The 12,951-nt window shown below is 36.0% G+C and overlaps 1 protein-coding gene across 1 annotated transcript in view; it reads right to left on the bottom strand.

The window, feature by feature from the left end:
* Positions 1 to 2,694: 2,694 nt before the first annotated feature.
* Positions 2,695 to 12,951, bottom strand: part of LOC140151369 (replication factor C subunit 1-like) — a 41,625-nt gene continuing 31,368 nt past the window's right edge. Inside the window, exons 16-22 of the mRNA XM_072173680.1 lie at positions 11,818 to 11,916; positions 9,879 to 10,033; positions 8,306 to 8,423; positions 7,317 to 7,462; positions 6,591 to 6,804; positions 5,641 to 5,844; positions 2,695 to 4,910 (exon numbers count right to left, since the gene is read on the bottom strand). Coding sequence (XP_072029781.1) covers positions 4,809 to 4,910; positions 5,641 to 5,844; positions 6,591 to 6,804; positions 7,317 to 7,462; positions 8,306 to 8,423; positions 9,879 to 10,033; positions 11,818 to 11,916 — 1,038 coding nt within the window. The 3' untranslated portion in view covers positions 2,695 to 4,808. The remainder of the gene's footprint in view (positions 4,911 to 5,640; positions 5,845 to 6,590; positions 6,805 to 7,316; positions 7,463 to 8,305; positions 8,424 to 9,878; positions 10,034 to 11,817; positions 11,917 to 12,951) is intronic.

Raw genomic sequence — 12,951 nt, 5'->3', positions numbered from 1 at the left:
CGAATTTTTACACCAACCGGGTTTCTAATTAGATTATCTCAACAATCATCAACCCTAAACTAGCAAAAGTATACATTTTTGGAAAGCTGAAGGCATAAGCAATTCAAATATATACATTTCAACTCATTATACAGGGTGACCTGCAAGTTATACAGGGTGGAATAAAAAAGATTTTGATAAAAATGGGTCACTCAATGCATTGCTTATTACCAACTTACAGTAATAAACTGGAAGTAAACAACATTCATTTGGTTAGAGGATATGGAGAGCCAACTGACTTTGGAAGAAACCAAAATCACAGCTGTTTGGTAATCTAGGAATATAGGGTGTCCCAAAGTATTTTAGATTTTTTTACAATTCAACATATTTTGAACCTAAGCATTTTCCCCCTAACCCATGCAGAAAAAATATGTCCATATTTAGATTCCTCATCAAATTTCCCTTCAGAAAATCTATACTTTGACTATGATAGGATAAGTAATTAAAATTTTACAGTAACTTTTAGATTTTGAAGACATCTGCATTACTTACTACAGTGTTTAATATGACAACGGGTAGTTTTGTATGGAAAAGTTTGTATTTTCTAGACTAAGCCAATCATAAATTATTAAAAACAATTAGTAGAATTGTTTAGCTGTAAGGCCATGAGTGTTTTAGATGCTAAATAGAGTCCAAATCCAATTTACAGCCTTTACAGAAGCAGATTACGCACTAAAAATACCAATCCCATAGAGTTTGTGTGTACCACATCCCCCACCACCGCCACCCTGCCCATTCTGAATTCTATGATGCACAGTGTCAGTATTAAAAAGGTTCAAGTATTTCTTTTTACAGGGTTGAAAGTGCATTTTATTTAGTAATAAAATGAGACCACAAGCATGACAATACCTTCTTGCTTGACAGAGATATCATCATTTGTTTTGAGTCGACTTTGGCAAAATGTAACGTCGCCACTTTTTTTGGTGGCGAGCTCAAGACACACGACCGTATGTCTAACCTGGCATATGCTGTGCGGTATCAGTTGGCAGGTGCCAACCTGGCACGAAGTAGCATATTTTCCCGGTGTATACCATTTTCACCCCGATGTAGTAACGTCGTCGCGTTGAAGCAGCCGTTTCGCTCGCGCATCAATGAGGCGTCTTTGAGTGTGTACACCAGCGCTCTAGAGCGAACGCTAGCCATTTGAGGCTGCGCCCAATGAAATGCGCACTGACATCACTGCCACATCAAGGTGAAAAATGGTATAGTTCTTATTCATTTCTGATGAAGTCTCTCTGAAGTCTCATGTTCGCTGCGCTCTACTATCCCTCACTGGTTTTAAAAAGATCCTGGAGAGAAAACTAAGATCAAAAGAAGTTACAAAAAACTATCGCTGCAAATTGTGGACAACTAAAAATTGTGGCAGACAACCAAAATTTCTTGCTAGGTTGTCTGAGGAACAACCAGATCATTTTTGTTAATTCAAAGGCTGCTGCTGTGTACTTTTCACCAACCTGTAATGTGAACATTTTGATTTGATTTGATTTCTACCATTTAAAGGATGACTCCGGCAATCACAACATTATGCCTTATATGTTAGTTGTGCGTAACTGTTGTCACCCTTCATTTTATTACTGACAATCTCGGCACCCAGGAATTTTGAATATTGTGTGTTGAGAGACGGCTGTTTTGATTCGTTTTTATGGTCAATGAATTTGTTTAAAATAAAACCACATAATTTGTGCTTGATAATTAATTTTCTAACATATAAGGCACAATGTTGTGATTGCTGGAGACAAGCGTTATACACACCATCAAATGAAATTCCACATAAACAAGTTATCTATGATAATATTTCTTTTTATTCATCATAACTTTACAAAATATGTCAACACTTTCGGTGTTTCTATGCTTTAGAAATCTTCCAAATTTACACACTGCATAAGAAGCAGAATTGTTTTTGAATGCTCTCATTGTATTATATTTCACTGTTTACTGTTTAGGAAACTGGCCACAATATGTGTAGTGTACATACATACTAAAATAATGAACTTGTCGGCTGCTACATGTGTCCTTTTTTACATAATAGCTAGGAACAAATACCAGACTCATCTCAAGTGGAAGTCACCTCAAACCATCCCCAAGTCACATGGTTTAGGCATACAGAGAACATCCCTTGTGACTTGGGGATGATTTGATTTGAAGTGACTTCAGCTTGAGATGAGTCTGGTATTTATTCCTAGCTATTATGTGAAATGACTAATGAGACACATGTAGTCACCAACAAGTGCATCATTTTGATATGGATGTACACATGATTTAACGAAAGAAATCAGTCCTTAATTTTTCACCATGTTCACCGTCGTAAATAATAAAGGAGACAAATAGAAAATTTGATCCCATCTGTGAATCAAACCCAAGACCTCAAGTTTATGAGATCTGTGCCTTAACCACTGTAGCTTCATGATTAGGCAGGTTGAAATTTGAGCCTAAAGCGGTCACTTGATCTAATTATTATCTACTCCCCAAAAATTGTCCATAGTAGCTAGGGTATAATATGCGAGGAATAAATTGCCATCCTCCATTTCAACTCCATCGATCATGTCACTGCATCTCCATGTTTAAATCATAGTCCATTTGGCTTCCTTGATAGAGTGATGTCAGTATTTCGTCCGAATTACTTTGAGCATGTAACAGATGTACCGCCTTTAATTGTGTGTGTTAACATGTCAGTTCTTTGAGTCAACGCCTGTGATATAATACTACACGCACTGACATCACCCTCACAAGGAAGCCTAATGCCCTTCATGTTTGGTCCAAAAAGCAAGATTCCTCCTCACAACGTTAAGCATGTGATATCTGATCTCAATCAAAGTTATGTGCGCTGGACGTTCAGTATTATACGCATGTTTAAAAGGAATCTTTCATTTTATTTTACAATCTCTTATTAGGTCAATGTTTTAACATATATCAGCCAGAGATGTACACAAGCTTAAAAGTCAATGGCTGGTATGCTTAAGAAAGGAACATGAACAAGAAAAAAGAGCTAGAATGTTCTAGCAATATAAAAGGGATATTTAAAGTACCATTTGGTTCAAATTTGAAGACATTTTTCAGATTGATTATCACAACATTTGTTGGTATCAACTGGGCCAACTATCAGCTGACAAAGGTGAGGGGCGATTTAGAATGCATGTGCCCTGAGCAAACTACGATGCGTATGCACACTGCAGGGCAAAGAACAATGGAAATTGCCATAATTTGTGCGCATACTGCCGAGCAATGACGTCACCTGTCAATGTTTTGCCGTTTTGATGCAGCTAGATGAAACTATGCAACAGTGTTTTTTTACTGTGGCAATAATATGCTGGAGCAATAAAATGTCAAAAAGAGGCGTAATATTTGAGCATACAAAAATACAGCAGAGTGCAGTTTACTGTTTATCAGTTATCACAGCTGAAAAACATTATATAGTATAGACTGGCCTTTACAATAAACTATGTTATATACCTCATATTGATTTCTGTCATAGCATGGATTTGAGATCACCTTGGTCCTATAATTTTAACCAAGACCCGAATAAAGCAGTCAATATTTGTGTATTATGAAGTACAGTAGCCAAGTGATTTATTAATCTCTGCCCTTAATGCTTAATTATGTGGTCCATCCCTAGTGGAGTACAAATCATGCTTGCTAACTCCACTTGAATTGCAGTACAGTTCCAGTAGCAGGTGACTAAGACAGGGCTCCCACCCATGCCTAACTCTTTTCCAAATTCAAGGACTTTATGACTATCATAATTACATCAAGTCAGTTTCAGGTCATTTTTGTGTTCACCATGAACTACATAAATCTAAAACTGATCAAAAATAAAATAGTAAAGAGTGCCTACAATTTTCAAGAAAATTCCACTGTGTTTTTAAATTCCAGAACTTTCCAGTATGTGGGAGCCTGCTAAGACCCTATGGACATTTCCAATCAAAGTTTTCAAAAATATGGTGTGATCAGGCAAAAGCAGTCTGAAGTCGTACATATTTAATTTTCAGTTTCTTATAGGATTGTAAACAGCATTTACAAAGCTTGCAGAAAATCCCATTGAATTTGAACATCCAAAACAAAATGGAATACTTCCTGTTTGGTTATATCTCAAAATCAATATTTCTGACTTCCGACTGATTTTGCTTGATCACATCACAAATATATTTATCTGTAATATCAGAACATGGATGCAAGTTGTATTTCAGTTGGCCTTGTTATTGATTTACATTTATAAAAGTTATTTATCTGCGAAATCTTACCATTGTAAAGTTTGTTCGGCTTATATAAGGCGGAAATTATTTGGTTTTTGTTACTGCACGCGTCAATAAAGTCCCAACTCGCGCAAATTCAGCATGCCGCAGTCACGCAACGCACAACTAGCGTAAGCATTGCGCCAAACTTTGTGCCATTCTATATCAATACATGGTGTTATGAGTCTTTTTCTGCCTTATATAAGCCAATCAAACTTTATAGTATATTTTTGGTTTCATAGAAATTTATTTGAGGATGATTTTCATTTATGTTGCTTCAATTTGCTTCATAATATATCATCTTACAGAATAATTTTGCAGCATGTTATGGTTATGAGTTACAGTTCCAAGTTCCACAAACATTCCAGCTCCCATAATTTCATGAAGTTTATGTTGACTGATATCCCAACAATGACTAGTATTTCTTCTATCTTTGTTGAATAAAAACAGAAATGTTCTCCATAATACAAAGTTTGCAGATCGCAGCAAAGCCTACTTTGCAAAATATGCAATGTAGCAAATTCAATCCAGTATTTATGTTCATTTTGACTTTCCTTTGGCACGACCTTTGCCCTTTGCTGGTGCTTTTCCTTTTCCCTTTCCTGTATCTGCTCCTTTACTTCCTTTACCTCCTTTCTTTGGCTGAAAAATATAAAAGCAGAATTAAAGTAGAATTAAGCATTTGTGTTTTAAAAAAGAAAACATTTTAATCCACCTGAATCTTCAGGGAGCAAACCACATTTCAATAACTTAATGGTGACTTGCATGTTAGAGGCATTCTTGAAGCTTTATATGGATGGTGCTACTATAGTAGTGTGATTAAGTGCTTGTTCTTGGAAAGAATTAGTTTAATTATATGTCTTTCTCAATGAATGGTATTTCTTTCTTGAACCCGCAGCATATGAGTTTTGAATGTAGACTTTGTCTTTGTTGATCCCATCTATCTCATTTTGTAAAACATGGCTAAACAATTTCTCTCCCAACATTGTTAACATCATTAACATTGACCAGTTGAGATGATACTTGCCATCCGACTATGATTGATAACATACATTAGGTCAAAAGAAAACCTTTTTTCCCTACACTGCAACATTACATAAGATTTAAAATGATTAACATATATTGTAAAGATAAAATCTTTAATATTTTTCAGATGAGGAAGCTTAAAAGCATATTCGTCTTCACCCATCAATTATAATCTTCACTGCTCATCCTCATTGCCTAGGCTTCATTACCTCTTTGTTACCCACTTTATATCCAATCAACAAATTTACTACGCTGATACCATCATTGTCTCATTGTTCCTCGTCATCAATCTAGCGACCTTGTTCCTTCCCATCTCATCCACCATCCTTGATGCACTCATACTCACCTTAATCATAGCACTGACATCATCATCATCACTCTGTTGCTCCTCAGTATTAGCCTGGCTTGCTTCCTCTCCTTCACCTAGCAACCCATCTTCTACACCAGCACCCCCTTTGGCACCTTTCTTGCCTTTCTTAGCTCCTTGTTGCTGTGCATATGGTGTCATGTGAGACTCTTTGTTGTACGTTCTTGTGAATGCTGCTTTCACCTGCATAATGAGGGCAATTTGGTTAGAATAATACCATGAGTGGCTTTAACTTTCATTGCCTTTCATTAAAACTACAATGTTGAGCACTTTGTCAGTGCTGCAAACTAGCAGCGAGATGTAATTGGAAGAGGTTAATATAAAAGTGCACCCAACAAAGTCAATTCCAGGATTCTCATTGCATATTTTTCAGAGCAAAAACCCAATAGGCGATCTTTCATTATTCATTATTTTTGTAACATTCAAATGGGGATGTTAATACACGGCAGCGTAATAAATTAGTGTGAATTATGGCACACAACATGCAAAACGATACACATTTTGTATTTTTATGCCTACAGCATGAAGTATCATATTACTTTATCATTGAAGAATCTCAATAATGAATTGAATTCAAATTGTGGATAATAATGAAGTGTGGGCATTCGACGGGCAACTAACAATCAACTATCTTGTTTTTGTCAACACAGGAAGAGCAGGTTGAAGAAAGATGGTGTAATGCAGATTGATTTTGGTGTGAATAGAAACTTGTCATTCTATTTGTAATTCCAGAAGTAGAGAAATAATAAGCTATCATCTATTAAGCTTAACCCTGCATGTATGATGTCAGTGTGAATAGAAAATAAATCAAATTCAATGCGGATTGAATGTGCATAGATCCAGGCCCTGTGTTCGTTTTTGGTGGATGCACAAGTTGCACAAACTAATATAGGGACAAATTATTTTCCGAAGTAAAATTTTATTGTTACCTTTGTTGGTACATCAGTCATTGGGTCTTTTCTTCCTTGGTAATGACCAACTTCCAAGATGCTGTCAAAGTCTTCCCTTGTCAGATCATAATTGTTGAGAAGTTGTACAACTTGTGGCACGCCCTCGCTGTCCCCTGTCATCAGAGGTTTGGTTAGGAAGTTGCGTAGGTGCGGAATATAGCCCATGTTGAGATCTTGAATGCTAGTGGAAGTGCTGGGAAGATTAAAACATGAGAAGTGAGAGAACAGACATATTTGTTAAGGCCAAAACAAACATCTATGTATCATAATGTTATTATTTGTTTATAACAATCTCTGCAAATGAAGTCTTTGCGCATCCATTTTGTTGTTGCTGTTGTTATTTTCACTCTTGTATACACAGGCATATAGGCTAACCAATACCATGATACATGAATTGAATAGTTGAGATAAATAGTTGAGATAACTCATCAGGTCGATCAGGAATGGTGAAATGACACTTACAAATAAAGTTCACAATTTTGATCCAGATGTAGCAGCTTTTGTGTCAAATTTGGGAAAATTTAGTTCTGTCGACGACTGCTTAACACGATGTTGCCATCCAATGGACTTTGAGATTCTTTAATCCATTCAAAACTTCACCAAACACCTGTCTTATACTCTCATTTCAATTGAAATGAGCTTTTACATCTAGTTGAGCATATTAATATTCCACAAATGATTGATAAGCTTACACATGTTCCTTACCTAATCCTCATGTGCATCTGTAATTCTTGCAGTAGTCTGTGGTTTTTGCCTCTCGTTGAATTCTTTCCTAACCAGCTTGGGAAATTAATCATACCACTAACATGGCCTTGCATGTACTCTCCAGGTGCCACACTAGAAAACACAGACTGAAAGGAAACATTACAAATTTAGGTACACTTTTTACACATGTTTTGGGTTATGTAAGACAAGGTCACTGGTCAAAACTTTTAAAATTGTACTATTATCCAGAGATGTGATCATCATTTTTAAATTAAATGCTTTGACACCTTTGTCAAAGCAAAATTTTGCAGTAGCCTGTGGTTTTTGCCCATTGTGGAATTCTTTCCTAACCAGTTACGGAAATAAATACCATGGACCTTCTCTGAATCATTTAGAAACACTTCTATGTTATATACCATACTGTCCTAATTTCACATGTTTCTGTGTTATTAGTACCCCATATTGGAATAGTCTTTTGATGTCAATTATAGTACTTCAGATATCCAATGCAAAATTACACATCATTTACATTCCATGATTTTTCACTTATCCAGTTAATGCTTGTTACCATCATGGCTGGATAAAATGGATTGGAATCTATTTGTTGACAACAAAATGTACATTTGTGACAGAGTGCACTTAATGTGCAAATATTTGACAATTTTGCACAATTCCTTATATAGGCCTGATTTAAGGAGAAAAATGTAAATTTTGTTTCCAATCCTGCACTTTGTGTCAAGAAGACATGGTATTGTAATTGCATCCATGGGCAAGACACTTTCATCTCCCTTGTTCCATTCCACCCAGGCATATAATGGGAAGCTGTTAAGGGTAGTCATACAGGTGCTGTTGTTGGCAGCCATATGGTGAGATATATCCTAGTAGCAGAATAAATGTAAAGCACTTTGAACAAATTGAAAAACGTCAACATTTATTTATTTACACCAAAACAAAAACAACCCAAACTTGTATTGTAATGTTTTGCTTACCATTGTTGGAAGCAGACTCCAACTCTGTTTGCTTCTGATGGTCCTATCAATGAGGTCTGCTTGACATAAACTATCAGCTGATTTGCTAATCAAATCTAGATGCTTGGTAACTTTACCCCTGGATAAAGGAATCAACAATGTAAATATATTGAATTAGAAACAACTTTTATACTACTGAAATAATGAGCTGTGTCTCTATGCCTGTCCAGCTATGCATTTTGCCATATTGATATATGGAGAAGAAACCCTTGCATCGGCTGATTGATGCACAGTAGTGAGGTTTGACAGGGGATACCTCCAGGGGGGAAAAATAGGCCTTTTCCTGTTAGAAATATCTATTTTATAACTGTGCATCCATTTTAAGCTCAAGTGTCAAGACAAGACACATTATTACGCTGTGGGCCAAGAATATAATGGAATACATGGAAGTTAGGAATAGAGACAACCAATACTGTATTTTGATACAGTGTAAGATTAACTTTTGGGTTTTCCCATTATCACACTGTTCACAGAAGAGATAACCACCTTAAAACATTATATTTTTACATAATTATTGCATAAGTTTCAACAGCCAAGGCATAACACACTGATTACATGAACTTAAATGCTCTTGCTTAAGGGGGTACTACACCCCTGCCCAAATTTGTGCCTATTTTTGCATTTTTCTTTAAAATGATAGCGCATTGGGGACAAGTAAGATATGTATATTATAGGGGCAAGGACTACAACTGCTTCAGTGTAAATTTTATTTCAGCGCAGACAACAGTTGTGGGGTTACAGTCAAAAATGAGGGAAATCCAATATTTGATAAATAAATCAATAACTACTTGCTTTGAGTTGCTGAATTTTCAGTACAGTAGTTGTAGTCCTTGCCCCTATAATATACATATCTTACTTGTCACCAATGTGCTAGAATTTTTGAAAAAAAATGCAAAAGTAGGCATAAAATTGGCCAGGGGTGTAGTACCACCTTAATACATACCATGTACTTTTAATAACAAATAAAAGAACCATAAAAATCAACATCCTGCTACAACTTAATATGTGGAGATTACAAAGGTGGACATTGAGAGTTTTTGAGTTTGAAAAGATTTGCACCAATCTTGTTTAATGGTGACTCTATACACATTTAAGAAGTCCTGAGGACAAATCATTTTGTCATATTATGTGGATCATATTATCATTTAGTGCCTTCCAAGCTAGCTGGAATCTCAATTGTAATTAGAACTCAATGTATTGGGGTTATAGATGTATAATTTACAAAGATACTTCATCCAGCATTCTAGTATCAGAATGGGCTTGCAACAAAGCTGTATTAAAACAAAATAATTCAAACCATATCACAAACCAATATATGGTACCTAAAGGTTTGTAAGATCTTTGGAAAAATTATCAGATGTACAAAACTTTTGTCAAAATAGATATGTTGTTGCAACTTTCAGTTGTTATTTCATGTTAAATTAGTATGAATGTTCCATATCATGAAGTTAAAATAAAGACATTCTCAAAATCTCAGCCGACCATTCCACAAAATCTGTTAATGCCCCAAGTCAAATGATCAAGTTTGACTTACTTTGCCTTTCTTGGGACAACACTCAGGTAGTTTTCTTGTACAAATAGTGGTGCTATAGAGTAGTCATGAAAGAATAGATCCATCTTGTCAATAAATGACATCTTAGTTCTCTCTTCACCGGATACAAACACTTTACGCAACACATCCCATGGACCCTGGAAGGAATGAAAGAAACACATCATTAGAAAGGTTTAATTGATACAGCGAAGCCCACATTCTTAAACACTTTGTCATTATTCTCAAGACTTAAAATAATCTCAAGACTTGAAATTAGTATTTTTCATATAAATTCAGTATTTTCACATAAGTATTTATCCTTTAGCATCATCAGTATTCTTTAGTAAAATCTGCTAACCCTTTTTGATAACTTTTTTGTCTACTTCCTTACACTATATCACAACCAATTAAGGCCAAGAAAAAAAATTCGTTTCCTTGCCCTCAAATGAATTTGAACAATTGGGTCGGTCGGTCGAGATATCTTTTTTTTTTTTTTTTTTTTTAATTACTAGCAAACTCTACATTTGTATTAATAAAGGCTCAAAATATGAGAAATCAGACAATTTTTGTGTCAAAATGAATCAATTAACATTACAAAACAACTAAATTGTTGAACACAAGCTGTAAAATACATACACAAAATAAGGTCGGTCAGTTGAGGGCAAGCAAACATCTTTTTTTTTGCCTAACTGTTATTATAGATAAACATATCGTCAGCCTAAACTACGCTAATTGCTTAAGTCATTTTTTGTAATTTTGAGAACAAAGATCAGTTACGTAATCACCCTAATTATTTTTGATTATTCCCTTGCATTTGTATCATTATAATTTGTTCTTGTGCAAAGATTGGTGAATAAATATGTTTAAATGCATGCTTGAACCATATTTTGTACTTTGTTCTCAAAATAACAAAAAATAACTTGGGCAAAAAGCGTAGCAGGAATGGCTAACTAAAATAACAGGTGTGCTGTACTAAGTCAACTTGGTCAGAACTGATTTGATAATCTTAGGGCTCATTCCAATTTACAAGGAACAAATTCCTTCAATGGGGAATCAAATACATATGCTGCAGCTAGCTGCAGTTTACCTCAGCCATGGTTGGTTGGTTGGTTGGTTGGTAGGATTTTCCGCCTTTAATACAGGCGCACCACAGATATAGCTGTCTATTTCATAAAGAAAATGTCCATTTAGCATGAAGACACGTAGAAGTACACAAAATAGCGTCCCGCCAACATCAGCATTGATCAGTCTTCTGTCACAATAAAAACTTGTCCATTCAAACACGTATCCACAAAGATAACAAGTGTCAAAGTTCATTTTCCGTCACCGCTGAAAAATACAAAAAGTGCTCAATAGTGCTCAAAATGCCACACAAATAAAAGCATGCAAATATATAAACATGCTGGAAAAAAAATGCCACAATGCCAAAACTTATTAAGGGTAGCCCATAGATTTTAAAATATTTAAAATATATGGGTAGCCTTAACCTGAGACTAGTTAGGTATACTAGTCACAGGCCTTAACCAATGAAGATGTTCAGTAGCGATGCTCTCTTCGCATGTAGACTGAAACATAAGCGTCTGGTCATAGGTTCAATGTCGTCACTCAGAGTGCTCAGTTGAGGAGAAATGGCGTCATCATCAAGTGATTTGTGCGTACAGTCAAGAATGATCTGAAGTAGAGTCTGCTCATCACTCAGTATGGCATCTGCAATATCATCCTTGTATATCTTGTGGAGGTAGATCTTGATCTTCTTCATATGTACATCTCGACTGCCTTCAAGATTCTTGCTGGGGAAAGCTGCAACCTTGTATGGCCCCGTAGTACAATTTCACTACCAGCATTGGACACCTATATGTACCAGTGAGTATCTCAATCTCTGTGGATGCTTACTGGGATATTATTGAAATATTTGAAAGCATTATTTTGTCAACATACTTACCATCTTGAGATCTTTCTTTGCATTTTTAGCATCTGTCTCCAGTTGTTCACTGCTCACTTGTCTCTGTCCTGCACTCCACATGCTAAGATTATGTAACACCTGAGAAAAAACACACACAGGTATAATTAAGAATGGAAAATTTTGACTGGTTGTAACAATATTTTGAATCATATATGGACCTTTTACACTAATCTGCCATCTGGTGTGGCTGCTCTCAGTGCTCTGTCTATAGGCCTACAGTGCACTCATACTACACAAATATTCACGTGTACCATTTTATACTATACAATCACCTCAAGTTCAATAGTGACGTAGGTGCAAATTTTGCTAGGTGCAGTATCAAATTTTGCGCATAAATGGGCAGTTTGTCGGCACGCTTGCAGCGCAACCGCCAAAAGCAGACATGCCAACTTTGAAATCAGATTTCCGTACTCAGAAGAACAAAAATCCGTATTTTGCACCCTAAAACCGTATTTTTAAAATATGTACCTTTTGCATACCTGCCAACCCCAGAAACCCCAAAAGTGGAACACATAATTGCGAGGGAGCACTTGTGCGACCGAGTACGTAACGGCGGATTTGCAATCAAATTTGGCAATACCGAAGAACCATTCCATCAAAGTAATAAATCAATACAGACCCATTCCATGTCAACTCCAGGGATGTGCACCGCAGCACCTCTTCAATTTTTTCTTTTTCTGTGTGGTGGTAGATATTGATGAGAAAGTAAAATCCGAAAATTTGAGCTTCATACTCCATTTTGTTTTCCCGTGGCATGAATTTGAAATTTAGGGGGGTCAGCATAAAAAATGTGTCGCAACGCGAAAGACGACATTTGAGGTCCATAAATGTATAAAGGGAACCCTTGACAACTTTGAAAAGTATGTATCATGGGGTACTTGTTTGTGTAGAATTCAAATCTGGCATCAGAAAACTTGTAACTCCTTTACTTTCAAAGATATAGGGCCCTCAAAATGCAACTTCGTCCATCCAGGACCAACTTTGGGGGGTCAGAACTCCAAAAGTAAAAATAATTTTAGTGTCAATTTTTTGCCAGTCAGAGCCCTTTGGTAGGACATTACTCTTATCAATATTGAGGCCTATTAGAATACTGTTTAGCTGAGATATTACCCA

Source organism: Amphiura filiformis, chromosome 4 (assembly GCF_039555335.1).
Source record: "Amphiura filiformis chromosome 4, Afil_fr2py, whole genome shotgun sequence".
NCBI lineage: Eukaryota > Metazoa > Echinodermata > Ophiuroidea > Amphilepidida > Amphiuridae > Amphiura > Amphiura filiformis.
The sequence above is the reverse complement of the archived record's forward strand: the minus strand, read 5'-3'. Positions and strand labels throughout refer to the sequence as shown.